General features: G+C 36.6%; 1 protein-coding gene across 1 annotated transcript in view; it reads right to left on the bottom strand.

The window, feature by feature from the left end:
- Positions 1-22298, bottom strand: part of MXRA5 (matrix remodeling associated 5) — a 39577-nt gene that overhangs the window by 15200 nt on the left and 2079 nt on the right. The window contains 7 exon segments of the mRNA XM_020992887.2: positions 919-1479; positions 1482-2351; positions 2354-5587; positions 5590-6033; positions 10929-11319; positions 11539-11668; positions 20765-20976. Of these exon segments, the coding sequence (XP_020848546.1) occupies positions 919-1479; positions 1482-2351; positions 2354-5587; positions 5590-6033; positions 10929-11319; positions 11539-11668; positions 20765-20964 (5830 nt within the window). The 5' untranslated portion in view covers positions 20965-20976.

Here is a 22298-nt window from a genome sequence, read left to right as displayed (position 1 = left end):
CAATATTTCATTGACTAGGTATCTTATCTACTGATCCAGATTACAATTGATCTACACCTGGGTAGATATTTCTCATGAGTTTCTATGTCTGAAAAAAGTTAATCACCTGGTGGCTCGCCTTCTAGTGACAATTGTATCCACATGTAATTAGGCTGATTCTTAACTGAGAAAAACACAGTTAATGCCAGAACTTGTCCTGATAGAATAGTACCTAGCAAGAGCCAACAGTCCTGGCTCTGTGTGTGTGTGTGTGTGTGTGTGTGTGTGTGTGTGTGCGCATGTGTGTGTGTGTGTGTGTGTGTGTGTGTGTGTGTGTAATATAACAATCCTGGTGTTTGAATAAACAATTTTGAGCTTAAGTCCTGACTCTGATTTTTACTATCTGTGTGATGTTGAGCAAATCACTTAAACTTCTGAGGCTTCAGTTTCCTTGACTGTGAAATCAGGAAGAGATTGGAATAGATGGCCTCTATGGCTCCTTTTCCACTCTAATCCTAAGAGTCTTACTTCTGGCATATCCTTGGAGAACTAAGAGTCATTTCCATATTGCAATAACACATGGGGGTTTAGTAGAAGAAATTTTACAACACTTAGAAAGAGGGGACATCCTTTCTGGAATAGTTCTAGCATTAGGTGATTATTTGTCCAAAGTATTCTTGGTAAACCACATCTCTTCCATGGCTACCCCAATTTTCTTCTCATTCTTAGAGGGTATGAATTGTCAATGAGATCCCTTTTGAGTCCCCAGACTCATGGGATGCCTACAAATGACTTATCTGATCTCCCCAATCTAGCCTAACCATTTCTTTTTCTGAACAGGTTTGGGTATTTTTATTTTACAGGATCCTCTCTAATCAGCTTCCCCTTGGGCTGTATCCATTATTAGAGCTGGTTGAATTGAATACTTCAATATCTTACCTGTAGAAACCTTTGTCCAAGTAACAAAAGGCTTGGGCTCTCCATTTGCATCACATGGAAGGACAACATCTGTTTCAGCAATGATGGATAAGGTGTGAGGGGACTTGGTAATGATGTGGGGCTTCTCTCCAAGTGCCCACAAACTAGGAGCAGGAGGTCCTCCACTGAATGTGATTTTAGAATTACTATGATGGACATTTCTGTAGGAATGAATGGTAGATGCTGTATAAGGAATGGTCCTCCAAGTAGGAAACACTGGAGGAGTATTTTTTAAATTAATCAAAGGAGGTGATCTAGTACTAGGACCATGGAATATTGAAGGTGCTCCAGGAATACCTATGACATTGTGGATGGTACCCTGTGTAATCTGGCTGTACAGGCCTGGTGTTATTTGTTTCTCTCTTGTACTCACTGAGACAGGCAGGACAGTTGCTGGTGGCTTAGGAGTGATTCTGACTTGTGTGAATATAGGAGTCCTATTAAATAGAAAAGGAAATCTTCCATTTGCCGTGTAGGGGATTCTAGGACTTGGCATCTTTGTAGCTGAGCCTTTTTGTTCAGAATGTAATTATTTCCAAACACTTTGGGGTTGGCATTAAACTGGTTGGTCCCTGGCTGACTGGGTCTACTAGGGATGATTGGATTGGGCCTCTGCAGTGGGATTGTCATTGTGGTTGTTGTTACTGTGGTCATTCCAGGGAGTCCTTTCTCCGGACTGTTCTGTGAAGGGTATGATGTTATCTCTGGTTTGTTAGTAAAAGGAAGAGGTGGCTGGAAAGTTATAAAATGTCGAGATGAGCCTTGTGTTGTTATATGTGATGGCCTTGCAGTCAGTCTTGGCAGCTCATGCTTTTCAGGAACTATGGCAGGTGGCTGGTGGAAAACAGGCATCCTCCCTGGATGATAGGGAGGATCTGAACCCTGGAGTAAGCGGTTGTTGGAACTACTGCCCTGTATTTCCTTGAACTGCTCCTGTTTGGAAGGCAAATTTATTCTATTTTGGTTAAAATTGGGTGTGGGAAATTCATTAGGACTGAAATTTAGCTTTGTTTTCTGATCATCTATTTCAGATGTTTTGCTTTGTGGGGTCCCTACATGATTAAATATGATGTTTTCTTTGGACTCCATCAGTATTTGGGTGGTTGTACTAGAGGCGCTTGAAAAATGTAATGATGGTGTTGTGGTAGATTCTGTAAAAGGTACCAAGGCAATTGGAGATGGCATCTGCTCCACTGGAGATGGAGATGGTGCAACAATGGATATCACCTCCTTAGATGGTTTAGGTGTGACACCATGATTGTCTAATCTTATGGAATGGGTAACAGCTGATACAGTCTTCTTAGAATCTTGTCCGACAGGCCTTCCTTGGGCTGTGATTTCTACTTGACTTGAAGGATATTCTTTTTTTCTGCTTGAGGGAACAGAGGATGCATATTTTCTTCCTGTTGAGATGGGTCAGGGACTTCAGTTAGTGTTACAAATTTGGAAGGAAAATCTGATCTCTGTGATTCTTTGAAAACTGATGAATCTTTACTAGTTTCTTGAGAGCTAGTTACACCTGGATGTACTACTGGGGGAAGTGTGGTCTGAACTATCCTTTCAGGCACCCAGCTTGATGTACTTGAAGACCCCAAACCAAAGGATTCTTTTTGAAATTTTGTAACCTTTGAGTGAACTGAATCAGAGGGTGACACAGGGAATAACTCACTGGGGGCCACAGTTCTGCTTTCATAGCCATTGATATATGTGACTCCATAATCACTTTCAATTTCTTCATTTTCTGAATCCACATCAAACAAATCCTTATACATGTATGAAGTTGTTTCTTGTACTGGATGGTGGGGTAAAGGTATTTCTGTGGTGGAAGGAGTTGTAGTCATATACTCTTTTGGTCTTTTCTCATGTGAGGCCTTAGTTGTCAAAGGAACAGTAGTGAGAAGGCCTATGGTTTGCGTGGTGGCTGTCATAGGCATAGCGAATTTACTTGTAGGATAATTAGTTGTTTCTGTTTCAGTATCAAAAGAGGCTACTGTGGTAGTTGTGGCCTGATTTAATTTTGGTCTCTTTGAAACTTTTCTACGTGATGCTCCCTTTGTAACTGCCTCTACATATTTCTTCCTTTCTAACTGTTTTGGAGGAGTAGTTTTGTTTTCAACCCAAGGAGCAGAAACAAGGGAAATATCTACTTTGTTTGCAGTCTTTGGTTCAGTTACAAGAATTCTTGAACTAAACTCTGACTCTGCTGGAGCAAAAGTAGCTGGTGGACTTAGCTTTTTCCGATGAAGTTTGTGAGGTCTTAATCTTTTTCTCCCATTAGGCCTTCTTCGGGGATGTTGTGTTATCAATGAACTAGTGGGAATGCTCTTTGAATAGGCAGTTGTAATGGCTGCTGTTGTGGTAAGCTTTTCATTAGTAGTAATAGATGTCATCTGCTCAGGCTCCAGGAGGGGAATAACAGTACTTACCACATTATATGAGAGTTCAGATACTGCTGTGGTGGATACAGCATCTTGTCTAGCCTTCTCAGATATTCTGTTGCTCATAGGCACTTTTTCCAGTTTTTCTCCTTGAGTGGTCTCATATTCCTTATCATCATCCTGGTGAACTGAAGAGTTATCATGAATGTCTGCTCTATTGCCAATTCTTTGAGCTTTCTTGGTTTTTATCTGTGGGTGCTGATGTGTTGGGATATTGTGGTCCCCAGAAAGTATGTCTTCAAATGCCAAGGCTGGAGGATCTAAACCATCTGAGCCATTCTTTGGAACATCAACATCATTGACTCCAGCTGGGTCAATTGGAATGAATTGAATGGATGGGGGGTCTTCACCATGATCTTTGTTGAGCTGTGAATTGGTTTTCAGGCCTGGGTAAAGGTATGTCACAGTCTCAGACTCTGCCAAAATAATGGTATCCAATGGCAGCTCATCCTGACTTGATACAGAGCCTGCTGTGAAATCAGTATTATCTACAGTAGACCAACTTTCTGTTATTTCCTCATTAGCTGGGTCCTCAGAAAAAGCATTCAGATGTGGTGCAGAATAAGTTGACTCAGAAGGTAAAAAGGTTGTTGGTGTGGGTTCAGTCCATATAGAGGGAGTTTCTGCAACATATGGAGTTTTAAGAGTTCCCAAAGTCCCATAAGCTATTGATTCTTCCACATGAGTGTGTGCTATTTTTGGTTCAGCAAGAAGTGTTCTGAAATCACTCTGCTCAGTACTTGCTGAAGAAATTGTGACTGAAACCAGTTCATCTTCATTGAAGAGAAATTCAGATGCTGAGGACTCTTCTGTATTAGGTGTTGTCTGCACAGCATTTTTCAAAGGGGGACTGCTAATAGGAGGTGGAAGGGTACCTTTCTGTTTCATGGATGAAGCCACTGTTGTTTTAATGATAGAATCAGTATGAGGCACTGCTGTACTCTTGGGAAGATTTTTTCCACGTACCTTGGCCAAAATGTCTGCCCAGTGCTGTGGATTAATCTGTTTGTTTGCCATGCTTATTCTCCTTCGAGATTCAAACACTCTCCGGCCTTCTGCAACATTACTCTCTGGGGCGCTTTCTAAATCTTTCCAGTGTTTCATTTTCCTCCTGCCTTTTTTATTTTTTTTATTCTGTGTCCTAGAGACAGCATCATTTCTTGGCTTACTAGATACTTCTTGGTCTTTTGGAGTAAGCATTCTCCTGGCAGAATAATCCATCTCTTCCATACCTGAACCCCCTTCATCCTCTATTACATTGTCTCTTATTTTCAAAGCAGTCTTAGAACCTAGGTGCTTTCTTAGTTGGCCTCTTTTTGATGACTTGTTTGCTCCTTTCTTATTCACTGTCACCTTAACAAGGAAGTGGTCCACTCCTTGCTGATTGATAGCTATACATTTGTAGTAGCCACTGTCACTGCTTTGGCCACTAGGGATAAATAAAGTCCCATTTTCTAACATATAGGCGTGTGTTGAGTTGGACAATACATTCAATATCTGTTTATTTGGCAGAAGCCAGCTAAGCTCAGCATCAGGTATTGCTAGGGCATTACAGGGCAACATGATTGGTTCTTCAGGATTTTTTTCAATTGTTACTATGTGTCTTTTTGTTGGTTGGATGATAGAAGGTTGGACAGAAACCCTGTATATCATTCTGTCCATCTCATCTCTCACTTGAGCAATGCATTGGTACAAACCAGAATCAGAACGACCCACAGATTTTATGATGAGCTGACCACTACTAAGGACAGAAAATCTGCTGTCTTGATTATTAAATGGAGCCTTCAACATGGAGCCATCAGGAAGCACCCATAGGAGAACTGGGCTTTCAGAGGCTTTCACATTGCAGCTCAAGTGGCAGACAGACCCTTCAACCACAGTTTGAGCTGTTTTCACTTTTTCACCCTGTTCAATCATTACCCAGGTTTTGCTTCTCTGCTGCCTCAGATCTTTGATTGGGATTATTTGTGAAAACTGGGTATACAGTGATAGTAATACTTTTTTGGCAGTACTCTGGCGTCGATTCAGTTGAATATCTACAGATGGTTGCATCACCCAAGAGGGTTCAGCAAGAATCTGGGCTTTCACCCCTGTGTAGTAGAGGGCATCATCATTTGTATCTTGCCTGTATTGATAACTGACTTTGGGGTCTTTGCTGAGCATGATCTCTCGTTGTAATGTTACTGGGACCTATAATAAGCTATCAATTTCCACAGTTTCTCATAATTTTCTCGATTCATTGGGCATTGTAATTCCAAGGCAATGGTTGCATTAATATCAATTTCCTGGGGATCACTTTGGTTTAGTTGAATTTTTGAAACATCTGTGGGCTTCTTGATTTCACAAGCCAAGTTCACTGTATTTCCATGCTCATCAGTCATATTTAAAGTGATGTTCCAAGGAGAGAATTGAACCTCTTCCAGAGAGAGAGAGCTGTCCTCCTCCTCCTCATCTTCTCTCTCTTCTTCATTGATGCTGCTACTGAAGTTTTGTTTGAGAGGAGACTGTATGACAGGCTTAGTACAAAGAATGTCTTTCAAATTGTGAATCTCCTGCTTGTTCAGCTGCTTGGGACTGGAACATGTGGAACACAGCTGGCCGCCTTCATATGCTTTGTCCTTTTTACATTTCAAAATCCCTAAAGTTAAACAATTGAATCAAATTAATGAACTAAGTAATGACAAGAAAATTAACGCACAAAGAATAGTAATTCACATAGCCAATCCAGTAAGAAAAATAATTCACACTTAAATATTAAGTTTTACAAATCACATTCTGCTTTACAACCTTGTGAGTCAGGTAGTACAAATATTCATATCTCCATTTTAGAGGCTGAGGGAAATGAATCTCTAGGTGAGAGCATATGACTAGTGAATGTCTAAAGTGGGATCCAGACCAATGATTTCCTAATTTCAAGTCCAGCTAACTATCTACTATCCAGCTAACTATACACTATGCCACAATGCCTCTAAGTCTTTCAGTATAAGAATCGTCTTCATCTTGGTGGCTATACACAATTTAAAATAAACGTGTGATATATTGGAAAGTGTTGCACAAGGCATGTATCAGAATTATATGCATTGAAAAGGCATACAGGGAATGCACATTGACGATATCATGGATCCAATGAAGAATTAAAGAAATAGGGCAAGAACTGAACTAAGAGACCAGATTACATTGCAAATAGCATTGCACTAGACAATATTTAAAGTCATTTTCATCTGTACAATTCCTTTACTTCCTTTATAATTTTCAATTTGGCTATCTATGGAAAGGATGACAATCTATGGAAAGACTACTTATGGAAAAGTAAAACAGATAATTGAAAAACACGGATAATCCAAAGCAAAATTTTGTTAATATTCCAACCTCTTCCTTCACTAAATATGAAATAGAACAGTCACAAAACTGACAATATGTTTTCTTATTGTCACTTTGTGAGCAGTGAAGAGTCTAAAGGATAAGTGACCCAGGTGACAAGGGGGAGACCTGAAGCCACTGCATAATCACCAAGTGAAATTATTACTACTGCTGAATTATAGTTAAAGACTGAAATGAGCAGAACCAGGAGAACATTGTACACAGTATAGCCACATTGTGCAATGACTGACTTTGATAGACTTAGCTCTTCTCAGCAATGCAAGGATCTAAGACAATTCCAAAAGACTCACGATGGAAAATGCTATCTACATCCCAGAGAAAGAACTATGGCTGGAATGCAGATGGAAGCATACTATTTGCTCTCCTTTTCCTTTGTTGTTTTGTTTTGTTGCTTCATTCTCATGGTTCCTCTCATTAGTTATAATTGTTCTTTACATCACCACTAATGGGAAAATATACTTAAAATGAATGTATAAGTACAGCCCATATCAGATTGCATGCCATCTGGAGGGTTGAAAGAGGGGGGAAATTTAAAATTCAAAATCATATAGAAGTGAATGTTAAAAACTGAAAGTAAATAAATTATAAAAAAATAAATCTACCTGTCTGAAAAAAAAAGAATGTATATTTTTAGGACTCAGCTACAAGTGAAACACTTATTAGGCAGTTAGGCAATTATGACTGGCCCTATAGACCATAATTATTGTCAATTAATTCCAACAAGCATTTATTAAATGTTTAACATATGCAAAGCAGTATAATAGGCATTGTGGACAGAAAGACAAAAATAAAATACTCCTACTCTCAATGTGTGTGTGTGTGTGTGTGTGTGTGTGTGTGTGTGTGTGTAGTTTATTACCACTTGGGAAGTTTAAAAAGTTAAAGAGAGAACAAAGCCCTCTGGGAAAAATTAAAGTAAGACAAACACTGACAACCGATAACTAAAGCAAAAGTTTGGTGGTTGTTGCAAGGGAAAATATTTTACCCGTAACATGCTTATGTAGATAGCTGGTGGTATCACTAGGATCTACTATATTTCCAAATATAGAATAGCATTGCTGATTTAAAAAAGTAAAAGCAAGAATATTTATTAATAAAAAATAGCTAACAAAAATAACAACTCAATACAATTAGTAAGGAATCAATATTTTGTGCTTAGATACAACAATTGGAATGTGCAAAGGCATAGAATACTTTTTCATTACACGTAGATGGCCATATTAGAGGTCACTACTTGTTTAGGCCAAGTAGATAAATATATGAATGCAGAAATAATAATTACATTAACAAAAGTTAGATATTGGGGAGGAGTAGACAATTCATGATCATTGGGCAGTTTAAACCCTGAACCTTCTTTATTTAGAAAGGTGGAAGTTTAAAGAAAAAAACTGTCTAAGCAATAAAATGAATGCATTAAGATGTCTCTAACAAAAAAACAGTTGGGGCGATGGGTTCCTTACTAGTCAATCATCTGTGATTCTAAGATCAGTCAGTTATGCACTAAAGTTCTGTAGGGAAGTCAGTGCATGCTGGAACATGAATGAGATCAAGGTAGCTGCACAAATTATTGCAATCTGACAAAGCCATTAAAATAATGTTTAGTTCAAAGGAGAAGCTTTTGGTGTGAAATATGCCAGATTTAACTTCTTTTTTTTTCTTTTAGCAAGAGTTATTTTTCATCAAATAATCTGGAAAGTTAGATAATTCTGTTGACATGGTAAGTGGAAAATTTAATCATACTGTAAGATGATAAATATTTCACCCACCCAAATTAAGAACTGAGGTATTCTCCCTTGACTTTTCCATATTCTAAGTGTTCACATTGTCTTGTTTCTATGAGATTATGAGGTCCTTGAAGTCTGTGCCAATTTCATCTTTGTAGTACCATGCATGTGAGTGCTTAAAAATGTTTGCTGATTTTAATTGATCTGGATGCCACAGTGCAACATAGTATATACTTGATGAAGTTTTGGACTTGAAATTGAGAAAACCTGGGTATGAATTCTGTCTTAGCCACCTAGGAGTTGTGTAAGCCAGGACAAGTAATTTCACCTCTCAGCCTCAGTTTCCTTATCTGTAAAATGGGGATAATATAACTGTAGTACTTCACGGAGCTGTTGAGAAAATCAAATGAGGTACTTTATTCAAATTACTTTTCAAATCTTAAATCACTAAAGACTATTATTATTGCTCTTTCTCCCTGGATATTTTTTAACTATCTAAACTCTGATCCCTTCAGGATCAGTGTGAAGATACCTAATTGCATTAGAATTAATTAAGTATTAGTGTACTCATTTCAAAAGTGACCACGCAAATGTGATTCAGGTACATTTATCATGTGACATAAACAAAAAATTAGGCTAATCCCATTGCAATGATGCATAAATTCATTTCTATGTTTAGAGAAAGTGTTCAATTATGTCACTCCTTAAAGACAAAGCAATATTAAAGCTTTCCTGAAAAATGGAGTGTTTTGAAACAGAAAACCAGGAAGACAGTCTATCTCTTACCTCCCAACTAAGCTGTCATAGATTCAAAAACACACATATGTCCTAGCTTTGCAAATTTTTCTTCAATTTTCTTTAACTTTCTTAATCTTCCATGCTACCTTCCTCCTAGCATGGAAGTAGCATTTGTTGTACATTTCTTCCTAACTAGAATGCCATTTAATTTTCTAGAATGTAGGAATTTTTTGATAGATGACATCTCAGCATCGTTTGAGCTTTTGAGATCATTACTGTTTGGCAGTCAAGTATCTAATTAAGATCACAAAATTGAAACATTAGAAAACATTTTAGTTAGAACTCCTATCCAGTGTAGGACAAATATCCTTTGTGATGGGGAGCCACTGTTTTGGAGGGGGGAGGAATGAAAAATTCTAATTAATTAGTTATTATTAATATTATTTATTATTTTTAATATTCCCTAAATTCAACTACTTTCCGGTCATTTCTCACCCCACCCCACCCCAGTTAGAACCTTTCACTTGTTCGCTGAGATGCTGGGCTCTCATAAAGTAAGTGTTTTCTTCATCTTCCCCAGAAGCAGGCCTGTAGACCACCTCTGGCCATCACTGCATATAATCCTACTCTTTGCATTCCAGCTTCTCTTTATGGTTGTCTTCCCCCATTAGCATGTAAACTCTTCAAATGAAGGAACTTCCTTGCTTGCTTTTACTTGTATCTCCAGGGCTTTGCATAGCTTAATAAATCTATCTAATATTGAGTAGAAATGTATCTCTCTTTCAACATATACCCCTCCTAACTCTGTCTTCTAGAGCAATGCAAAATAAGCCCAGCCCTTCTTCTTGTAGCATTTTCTTTGTACCTCTCTCATGTCTTTATCATGTATTATTCTACATCCAACTTCTGAGCTGCCACAGAAGCTAATGTGTTCCCATTCATCAGAGGTCCTTAATCAAATGTATGTTGTTTTTTTCAGGTTGGAGTTGGACTAGACACATAAGTCCCTTCCAAATCTGAAAGTCTCAGTTTCAGTGACTATGTAAAGATGTCAAGTTTCCCTATTAAATTGTTCAGTAACATAGCAGCCATGTTTTGATGAAAACTCTTTAAAAGTCTGTGCCTAGTGAAATGATTTGCATAGTTGATAAATTTAATAAATACTCATTGATTTGGTTTTATATTTTGTAATGGCAACTCTTCAAAGTTTTGATGATGTCAGTCCCTCTTGCTTTATTATCTCATCTCCAAATATTACCCCTTCCTTCTACTATTCCTCAGATAGCACAGTTTTCAGATCATTCATCATTGTAACCACCCTCCTCTGAATTCAGTCTAGGTTATGTATCATGTAATATGTGCTGCCTCAAACTGACAATCCTCTACATTTCCATAAATGGAATCAAAGTTGCATTTTACAAGTGGGGTGTGTGTGTGTGTGTGTGTGTGTGTGTGTATTTGCTTCACTCAAGTACAGATGGGTAGCCTTGGCTTCTATGTATGGAGCCTAAATTTCTTTCACAGATGCCTAGATGGCATAATTTGAATGTTGTAATATCTTACCAGCAAGCAGTTGGAGTATAGACCTGCACATAGTAGGTACTTAATAAAAGTCTGTTGGTTCTAATCAAATAATAGTATGAGGAGTAGGTACTTAATAAATGTTGGCTACATTATATTGAAGTCTTACCTTTAGATCTTGCATCCCATTCAAGGAGCCATTTTAACCCACAGTCACAAGACCATGGATTTCCATGGAGATAAAGATTTTCCAGAAGTGGCATGTTTGAGAGCATTCCAACTGGCAGAGTTTTGATGACATTTTCAGATAAATAAAGGTGTCTTACTGTAGAGAGTCTAAAATAATCCAGAAAGGCAAATGTGGAAAATGTGCTAGGATGAAGCTGATGAAGCAAGTTTCCTTCTAAATGGAGTAACCTCAAAGAAGTTAAACCATTAAAGGCTTGTGGATGGATGAATTCAATCTTATTATGATCAATGTGTAGTCTCATTAAGCTTGAAAGACCCTGGAGGGTTTGTGCTGTTATGACTCTCAACTTATTGTAGCTGAACTTGAAGACCTACAGTAACAGGAAAGAATATTATTGTTCATGTTTAAATACCACAGAAAAGAATAGGGAGCAAGAACAAAGAATGGTGAAATAATTATATTGTACTTCCTCATTAAATGTCAAGAAATAGCTATTTTATTGATCATTAAAGAAAACTACTTTTTTTCAGTCCTTGTTAATGGATTGCATAGGCTGTAATTAATGATGTTCATAAATTCCAAGTTTTACCTGAAGAGAGATTAGATCTTTTAAAGCTCCATTAGGTATACTTGGGATGTCATTGCCATGAATCATGAGCAGCTCCAGTTTGGTAAGGCCTGCAAATGAGTTTTCTGATATGGACTGTATGCTATTAAACCTGGAGAATAAAGAAATAGTGCATTGTTAGAATGCATATGTGTAAGATCTACCAGTCTGCTTACCCAGGTGCAAGTTAACTAGCTGGGAATTTGAAAGTTATATTGGCTCAGATCCTAAAGAACACCAGTCTACCTTTGTTCCAATGAAAGGCAAGGTCCAAAAGCTAAACGAAGCATTCTTTATGAGGCTATATTTAATTGGAGGCCAGTCACTGGAATTTGTTCTTTAACATTTACCATTTCAATTAACCAGTCATTGTTCTTTGTTGTTGTTTTATTTTTAAATAAAAACGCAATAAATGAGATATAAATTTTTGATTGTTACTGATCCATATGTCTCCTCACTAAAATGCTTCTCAGAAGTGGTAATAATGAATGGCATCTGACCAATTCTGGTTAGGAAAAAAGATTGACAAGAGAGGCCATCAGAAGCACCATGGTGCTACCTTTCAAGAAGTAGTATACAGTCACCAGAAATAGAGGTTAAGGAAGCAGCCCTGGAAAATCTCATTTCACAATGTTTCACAGGATGCCCTGATCAAAGATCATAGTCACTGGTACCTATAGAGATTCAGAATTTACAAATATATTTACCAGCAATATTTTCTTAGGCTAGAAAACCCATATATATCATTGTTTATTCCCACTTCTGAAAACTTTAAAGATTTAATCACTAAAGACTCAGTTTTGAAATGAATGGGAGCAGAGATTGGGAATAATATATATCAACTTGGGGGAAGGCAGTGCCAAACTATTCTGCTCCAAAAACTCTATTTTGAAAACATTACAGACTTGCTTTAAGTCAACAGACAAAAATGTTTCTGATTTTACTTCATGTACCTAAGGGACAAGGGGTGACTGTTTAAACATTGAGAGTCCACAAAAATACGTGTGTGTGTACTTGGTGCGTGTGTGTCTATAAAGAGGGAGGAGTTGGAGGGAGAGGAGAGAGAGGGAAAGAGAAAGAAGAAGAGAGAATAGCTAGATACTAAGTTCCTCAAGGCTGTGTTTACAACTTGCCCCATTTTCTTGGAAACAGATGAGTTTGGTGCTAGACTATTAATCATTAAATCAATAGGTAGGGCCAAGGGTAAAGCACACGTGTATTTCTCCTTATAGCCAACTTTTGAAAGAACCTTCTAGCTAAAAAATTATGAGTACAGGAAACACAATATCCAGCAGCAAAACCATTCCTTGCTATAATTTCAATGACTTCAGAGGACCACTTTAATGTTCACATCATTACATAATGCCATCTTATCCAAAGGAAAAAAAAGATAGCATTATGGCAATATATTAATGGAAAAGGCTTTCAAACATTTCCTTCTTAGTTATCTCAACCCAAAACTGTTTTGTAAGAAAGGCAGGAATAGCCAAAACAATGCATACAATAATATATATATATATATATATATATATATATATATATGTATATATATATATATGTATATATATATATACATATATATATATGTGTGTGTGTGTATGTGTGTGTGTGTGTGTGTGCGTGTGTGCATGTATGTCCAAGCCTCCATTGTTAGCCATGTTTCACACACTGATCTTGAATGTCCTGCATTCACCAAGTTCTCTATTCCCATTTTGAGCTTCTATTGAGTTTTCCTGAATATTATGCAAATGGAAAGGAAAAGGAAAAGAACTAAATCTGTGCCAGTTAAGTATTATATTTGCAGAATCATTGCATGTTGGAGATGGAAGAGACTTTAAAAATGTTCTATTCTAATTCCCACAGTTTTCAGATTTGGCAACTGAAGTCTAGTTAGAACATAGAGCTAGTCAGTAGTAGAACCAGAATCATAGGATCAAAGATTTAGAGTTAAAAGAGATCTTAGTGGCCATTGAGTCCAACTCCTTCATTTTACAGATGAAAGAAGTGAGGCACAGAGAGGGTAAGTGACTTGCTCAGGATCACAAGCAAGTATCTGAGGCAGGCTTGAACCCAGATCTTCCTGATACCAAATCTAATGGTTGGTCTCCAGACTGTTAGACTAATAGGCTGATACTGAAAGTAGTCAGTCAGGGAAGTATGATGGGAAGTACATTAACACATAGAAGTTGGCAGAAACAGATGCACCTCTAGATAATCCCTGCCATGTGGATGAAAACTATTTGTAGAGTATATAACAGGGAAGCTAGCAGCAAAGGATTGCTTCTGCTAATGGAAATGCTCATCTTGCTCACTGAGCTCCAAGTTGAATCTGACTGAGTTGAGCATGAAGGAGACAGAGAAACATGTTCCTTCAATGAAGTCAGAGGTCATGATAACCTATGTACAAGTGTCTACCATATTCTTAGAAATCTGGGTTTCTTCATCTTAATATGATTGTTTCCTGTATCTCTCTGTTGGTCTCATTTAACTCAGACACATAGGGAATAAATGCTTGTACATAGTTCCCTTGAAAGAGTATTTGCCATGTATTATCACAGATTATTTCTAAATGAGATTACAGAAGCAGAGATCTTGGATTTCTACCCCTCCTCCATGGGATTATGTTTTTGATACACAAGCCCTATGACACTCAACTATTTTCTGCCTACTAAATATCTCCTTGCAGTTAGGTAATGGCTTCAGTGGAGGCTTTTCATATCATTTTCAATGTATTGTTCATAAAGATATATTTCATTCTGGTAGAAAGAGTAGTAAGCATTTTAGGGGGAGTCTAGACCTGTGATTTTGCTGGTGAAAGGAGATGCTTGCAAGGAAACTCCTCTTACCAGTTCAGAGACACACTTTCCTACAACATATAAACTTAGGAAATGCCTAGAGCCATTGGGAAGTCAAATGCCTTGCCCACAACCACACAATCTGTATAAGAATGAGGTGAGATCTGAATTTGGGTTATTGTGTTTTAAAGACAGCTCTAGGGTCAACACACCCTGCTACCTCTCAAGACTTATTTAAATAGTATCACTTACTTGATGAATTCAAATCCATAGGTTTCTAATATTTGTCTTGAGCAGACCTTGTGTGATGTATCTGCTCTGCAGTATGGAGATATCAACAAAATGCCCAGGAAATCAATGTTTGTATGAAACAATAACATAAAGCTCAAGCAAGACAGTTAATGAATCTGAATAATAAGAAGCCAACCCTCCCCCCCAAAAAAAGGTCACCTTTCAAATTATGTTTTTGCACTGGAAACCCTCTACCAGGGGTAGGGAACTTGTGGCCTCAAGGCCACATGTGGCCTTTTAGGTCTTTGGGTGCAGTCTTTTGACTGAGTCCAAGTTTTACAGAACAAATCCTTTTATTAAGCAGATTTGTTCTATGAAGCTTGGATTCTATTAGGTTGAGGAATAATCAAACTTGACAACTACAACATCCTGTTCTATAACCTATGATCATGATTCTGCAACATAATTCACAACTCACATGAGAGAGGTAGATTACCCCGTAACACATTAATTGTTCTTGGACTACTTTTTTTTTTTGCTAAGCTAAGTAAACTCAAGCAGATTGAATATAATTATATTATATTATTATATAATAGAAAATAGCACATTAGATTTGAAGTCAGAGGAGATGGATTCATATCTTGGTTCTGCCAATCACTACCTGTGCCACTTGAGTAAATCACTTAACCTCTCAAGGCCTTAGTTTTCTTATCTCTAAAGTGAGGAAGTTGGATTCAATTGCCTCCAAATTCTGCTCCAGATCTAACATCTATCACTATCTATGATCATATTAAGAGGATCATGGGGTTATAAGCCAGTTTCTCTTCCAGATGAGCTCATAGATGTACATGATTTTTCCTTGGAACCAAGGCCTTTCTGTGGGCAATAAGAAAAAAGTGTGATAAAAGAAGGTATGGAATTATAACCAAGATGGATGATAAATAAACATATGGAAACAGAAAGAATGTCATAGTTAGAAACAAAAGGCAAGGAGATCCTTAGGAAGGAGGAAGTATTGAGTGGTTAATATAGGGCTGGTGCAGTTGTCAGAATACCTGAGTTCACCATTTCCTAGCCATTTGATCCATGACAAGTTACTTAATGTCTTACATACTATTTATTGCTGTTGTTGTCCAGTTGTTATGGTCTTTGACTCTTCGTGATCCCATTTAGGGATTCCTTGGCAAAAATACTGGAATAGTTTGCCATTTCCTTTTTTTTTTCTTTTTACATATGAGGAAACCAAGGCAAACAATGTAAAGTGACTTGCCAAGGATCATAAAGCTACTGAGTTCTGAGGGCAGATCTGAATTCAGGTCTTCCTGACTCCAAGCCCAATGCTCTATCCACTGAACCATCTAGATAATGTTTATTCTCATCTGTAAAACCATAGGTGTTAGAATAAATGCTTTCCAGATCCCTTCTGCTTCAGATATTTTAAGATCCTGTAAGAAGATGTTATGCAGAAAGATATTGATCACTTTTTAAAAAATTATATAGCTTATAAATAATTAATTAGATTTTAAAATAACAAGAAATTTGAATAAGTACTTGTGGAAATAGCTTATTGTCTTATTGTGCCCATTAAACTCTTTCCCCCTTTTCTTCCTGATAGACAAAGTCATTCTAGATGACTAGATCTGAGTGGGGGGTGGAGGGGACTAGATCTGTGATTTCATGCATGTAGGAACTCCCAGCGACAAAACTCTCTCTACTGATTTGGATTGGCAGCTGCTCTGCCTAAGTTGCCTAGGAGAACTGAGAGGTTAACTGACTTTCCCCAAGGTTGCATAAGTAGCATGTATCAAAACAGGAATTAAACACAGATTTTCATGATTCTAAGACCATTCTCTAACCATTCAATGACATCTGCCTCTGAGAGGATCATTTTAATAGACTTCATTTTTCAATAGTTCATATTACTACTTCTGCTCATTAGTATCTGAATATGTGACACTCAGGCAGTTCTTGCTATACAATTTGCCAAGTTTTGTTTTTGAAATAAAGTGTTTAAAGGCACGTTTAAATTCTTCTTGACTATTTACTCATGAGTATACCTTTCAGGCATGTGTTTGTTTATCCATTATATAGAAGACAGTATACTATACTGGAAAAAAAAAGTTTTGAATGTTGAGTTAGAAGAACTGGGCGTGAAAGTATAGGAAGTGACAGCTAAGAATAAGTGTATGACTATGAGTAAATTACGAGGCAACTGGGTGGTGCAATGGATAATAGAGTACTGGGTCTGGAGTCAGAAAGACTTTTCTTCATGAGTTCTCATCTCCCAGAGTTGAAATCTGGCCTAAGACACAAGCTGTGTGACCCTGGGCAAGTTCCCTGTTTGTTTCAGTTTCCTCATCTATAAAATGAACTAGAGAAGAAAATGGAAACCCATTCCAGTTTCTTTACCAAGAAAACCCCAAATGGGTCATGGGTATGACTGACAACAACAACAAAAAAAAAGAGTAAATTGCTTAACTTCTTGAAGCCTTCATTTATTCTTCTCTAAAATAACATTTTCTCTACCTCTTTGTAAGATGTAAATTAGATGTAAAGGGGTATGTGTTTTCTTATTAAAATAACAGAAATACCATCAAAAGGAATTGTCATAATTTGTTACTTATAAGTCAATTTTCCCTGTGGGTCTATTACCCACACATGTCTCTAAAAAACTAAGACCTCACTGGATCAAAAGATATCTTAGAAATCATATTAGGCCCTCATTTTACATGCAGTGAAATTGGGGATCATTGACCCATGGTAGCAGAAGTATCAGCTAAGATAGGACTCCACTTCATGTGTTATAATAATAAAATGTTCTTTCCACTATTAAACACCCTCTCCCTAGTTTCAATCCTATGGAGAAGGAATTAAAGGGACAACAGAGACAATAATTGTTCCAGAAGACATTATATTTTAAAGAAACCATGTTAGAAGGAAAGAGGCCAGGAATGCCATAGGGAATGCTATACTAGAGTAGAGAATCTACTTTGAGTATGAATCAGAAGTATATTGTTTTCCACAAATATTTAGATTCAATTCCTATGGTGCTCCCCTCCTTCATCTACTTTCTTCTGTCAGCATATGAACCTGTTTTGAAAGACCTAACCAAACATTAATTTTTAGTAATCCATATTCTGGTCCCTAAGAAGGAGAGGACCAAGGATTTCAATAGGCAACACAGATATATAAGCTGGAGTGATTCACCCTTATTCATAAGTATAGTGGCTCACTGTGAGAGTGAGTCCATTTGCCCTGGCCTGGAAGACAAGTCTAAGGGGAAGAAGACTGGATTCATAGTCATGGGATCAGGGTTCAAGACCCAATTCTATCACTTATAACCTGTGAAATCTGGGGAAAGTCACTTTGCCCCCTCTGAGTTGTAGTTTCCTTTTACATAAAATAAGGAGGTTGGATAAGACAACCTCTAGGATCTCTTCCAGCTTTCAATATGTGATCTCACTTTATGTGCTCAAATGAGGCATGTCAAGAATAAGCTTGATCACTCCTATATAATTCTCCAGAAGCTATTTTCAAGAGGAAGAGAAAGTTGAAGAAGCTTCCAGGTTGAAGTGATGACTTGGAAGACATGTTCAAATTCTAGAAACATGAAATTGCCTAAAAAGCAACCTGTGAGTAAGGGAGGCAGGACAGGTTTTCTCTCTTCTTGATAGTACATAAATATAAAAAAGGACATGTTGTTTAGGACTGCAGAGCAATGTCATCTACATAAGAAATTGAGTTTTAAAATGAATAATTTATTATTTATGAAGCTCTTAAGAAATTCTAGAAAGGTGTCATAAAGTTTAATGAAACCACTTCTGAAAAAAAAAGGCCAATTAAGCAGACGATAATCCCTTTTTTTCTTTTTTTATATTTGGAAAGTAATTTATGGGAAAGTCCTCCAGATCCTCTTGTGTAGGAACAGGAGTTATTTCATTATGCACTGATTGGGTATGTTGTATACAGTTGTGCAGTAACATGATCTTTCCTCAGTATCCTGCCAACAACTTCACCTTCTTCTTGAAAGTTTTAAAGCCTTTCCAAACTACTAAAAAGGCAACTCAAATTCTAAGTTTTATATGTAGTGGACATCTACCTCTCCTTTCCTCTACTCTGTCACATTATACAATGCCATTTTTTTCTCTTTTGGGGTATTCCTTCTCTCAAGACAACATTATAGTAGTTAAACATAGTTATGGTAGAACAGAATTATATTAATCCATTTTTCAAAATTGTATAGCTAGTAGCAATATATTTTGAATCAGTTCACTCCCTGAATTAATTGTTCACATGTCTATAATATTATTATAGATTAAAACAAAATCTTGTTGCCATTCACTTTCAAAAATTAAAAAAAAAACAGCAGTGAGCTTCCACTTTTTTATCTTTGCTGTTTTATGTGGAAAAGCTATCAGGGCATCCTAATATACTGCCCTTATTCAATAGATTTTTTTTTTACTGGTCTCTCCTTCTCATTTTTAAATATTTATCTCGGGTGTTGAATAAAAGTAACCATTGCTTTCTACTGGAGAGGAGAATAAAATTTGACACTGAGAAAACTGAACTTTTGGATATAATGTGAAAAGAAAATTTAAGCTTGTGTTTGTAATGGGCTGAAATCCTTTTCCTTTTGACCTTCCAAGGGTAGTTGTGAGAAGAGAGTTTTGTTAACTGTAAAGTGTTACAAAGGCTCAACTGTCACCACTGTTATTATCTGATTTGTCAAGAACTTTAGCACATTCAAAGATCCACTAGTATTCCATTAAAGAGGATATATCCAACATTTCTTTTATTATTTGACAAAATTCAAGCCACATTCCTCCTTACTCCCTCTCAACTGAAACAGGGAGAGGAAAATCATATAATTCTACCTTTTAACCATTGTCCACAGGAGAATTGCTTAGTCGTGCCTTTGCAGGGTGATGTGCAGAATGGGCACTTACAAATGCATATTAGTTATATCCCCAGAAACATACATAGATAGAATAGTCCCTAAATAGGAAGTGCAGATAATCAGAGCATGTGTAGATGAGAAGCAGAGGGAAGGGACAAGGAATCTAAATCTCCTTTTCATCTATGTTAACCAAAATATGGAACTCGTGTTCCAGAATGGGACTAAACAAGCTTTATCTCCCCTGTGGGAAAAGTGATAAACCTGAACAAATGTCAGATACATAGAAATGGAAATATTTAGCTTTCCATTTTTATTTCCCAGGCTATGCAACCGCCATCCCTGTCTGATTTTCAAGTGATTCAAACCATGAGGGTTCCTACACCATTATTGAGAATAGTATTACATGGTCTATTGCCTTGGACTTGCAAAGTTTTCCTTATTACCTTAACTTTTTTTTATTGTCTCATTCTACTATTTCACCTATTCCCACTGAACTGAATTATGATCTCTTTAGCATTGTTGTATATTTAAATTTTACTTATATGATTATAGAACTCATTACTTCCTTTAAAAAATATAGCACTTCATTTTCAAGAAAATAGTCCAACAAAGAAGCTTTTCAGGCATTTATTTTCCTATTTTCTGAAATTTCTGAATCATCTGCCATCTTTCCACAATCAAAAGGATCACAAAGTTTGTAGTAAAGAGACCATTCATAAGCAAAAAGAGAAGTAAAATCACAACAAAATTCAAAAGAATGAAAAAATAATAGTTCTATTTGGCATAATGCATAGAAATACCCATAAAGAGGGTATTTTTCAAATTAACTATTTTTCAAAGTAACTATTTTTTCAAATAGTTCAAATTAAATATCAACTTTTTTTATATGTCAATACCAAGCACCTAGTTGACTTTTAAAAAGTCACAATATTACACTCATTCTTTTTGCTCTGCTAAAATGTTTCCAAAAGGTTACTCATATCACACCATATTTAAAGAAATTAGCAGAATATACATTAATTTCCCAGAATCATTAAGGCAACACCAGATCTCCATAACTAATATTGTCAATAAAACTTCTTACTAAATTGAAGTTGATAAGAAACATCCTTGTTTTTAGACCTTGTGAAGCCCATTTCATATGAGAAGTGATTATGGATTTTATAAAAGGACAACATTTAATATAAAGACTTCCTTCTATTCCACATCTATATTTAATTATTCAAAGGTTATTAAGAAAAAAATCTACATATTTTTAAAGTTCTTAGAAAATTGTGGTACAAACCCCAAATTGATTCTTTCCACATGCTTAGAAATCCTTGCTGGCACTGAAGCTAAAGATCGAAATGTGCAGTGAACTTCTGTAGGAACATAGCATGCACATGGGTGAGGGCATGCAAGTGAATCCTGAGGATGTCCCCACAACAGGATCAGCACCACGGATAGTGCCTCCAAAGTTGCCTTCTGCATCTTGTCAAGCTTCATTATTTTTGGTACCTGTTTTACAATAATAATGATGATGGTGATGATGATGATAGTAACAATCATAATAATAAAATATGCTTTTAGTTTTGATGAGCCATTAGTTTCTTTTTCTAGAACTGTTTTCTAAAATTATATTAAACTAAAGGACTTTCCTAGACTTCAAATAATAAATGGATGTTTAGCACCCTTATGTCATTTAAGAAAAGCAGCATATACTTTAATTTTTCCCTTACACTTTGTTTTATATTCCACAAACTCAGAGTGGTTAGTTACTTTCTAAGCTTCTTATTTTTTGTATAATGCTCAAATGAGCTATGATCCTTTCTTTCACAAAATGTGATTAGATTAAAAGATCAACCATCACCCTTAAAAAAGAATTTCACAAATGATTTCATTGATATATTTTTAAAATTTTCAATATCATTGGTGATAATTGGTAATGTTTTCCAGGGGCAAGTTCTACCTGTCAAAGAGTTTCTTAAACATATGTTGCTATTTTCATACTTCCATGACATTTCCAGCTATGAACCAATAATAAAAACCTTGCTAGGGTGTGGAAAGACATTCATTTCACCAGTGTTTCATTTGAATAAGACCATTCTTTTCATTAAAAGGAACCACATGCACTACTTCATGACAAACAGAGGTTGCTTGTCAAGGGACATCATAGTCTTCATGTTTGGTTTCCTCTATGGAAACTTTTATGAGCAGAATAGCAAAGAACTATCTTTTCCCCGAATTTCAGGGGTGGAAGAGTCTTCAGAGACCAAGAACATTTAAATGAGCAAAAAGACTGGACACATAAAAAAAGCAATAATAGAAATACTCCAGAAGCTACTTTTCATCTTTTCACACAAGTCTAATGATCATTACACAAAATTTTAAAAATACACAGCAATTCTACATCTTTTAAGATATATGTTGCTTTACATCAAAATAGTTCTACTTCGTATGGAATGAAAACAAATTAAAAAAATATATTGGTCCTTTTATTCCCCAGTCTCCTGGAAAATTATAAAATCCACAATAGATAAATGACTCTCCTCACCCTTACCATTTGGAACAAAAGGAAACAAAACAATACAGATATTAGAAGGGGACGGGTAGAATTAAATGGTCCAGGAATCTACATTTTCTCCAAACTCTGTTTCCCATCTTAGGCGTGGTGAGGAAAATGGAAGGGGGGCTCTATACAGAGGTAATAGTTGAATCTGGTTCTTAAGAGGTGAACTTTGGCGCCACGTCAGGGGAAGAGTTTCTTCTCTGGCCTGAGTCCTTCACGCCTTTGCTACTCAAGTCTGACACAGGTAGTAGTAGCCTTTTCTCAAAGGGAT

Source organism: Phascolarctos cinereus, unplaced genomic scaffold, assembly GCF_003287225.1.
Source record: "Phascolarctos cinereus isolate Bilbo 61053 unplaced genomic scaffold, phaCin_HiC Scaffold_726;HRSCAF=1367, whole genome shotgun sequence".
Lineage (NCBI taxonomy): Eukaryota > Metazoa > Chordata > Mammalia > Diprotodontia > Phascolarctidae > Phascolarctos > Phascolarctos cinereus.
The sequence above is the reverse complement of the archived record's forward strand: the minus strand, read 5'-3'. Positions and strand labels throughout refer to the sequence as shown.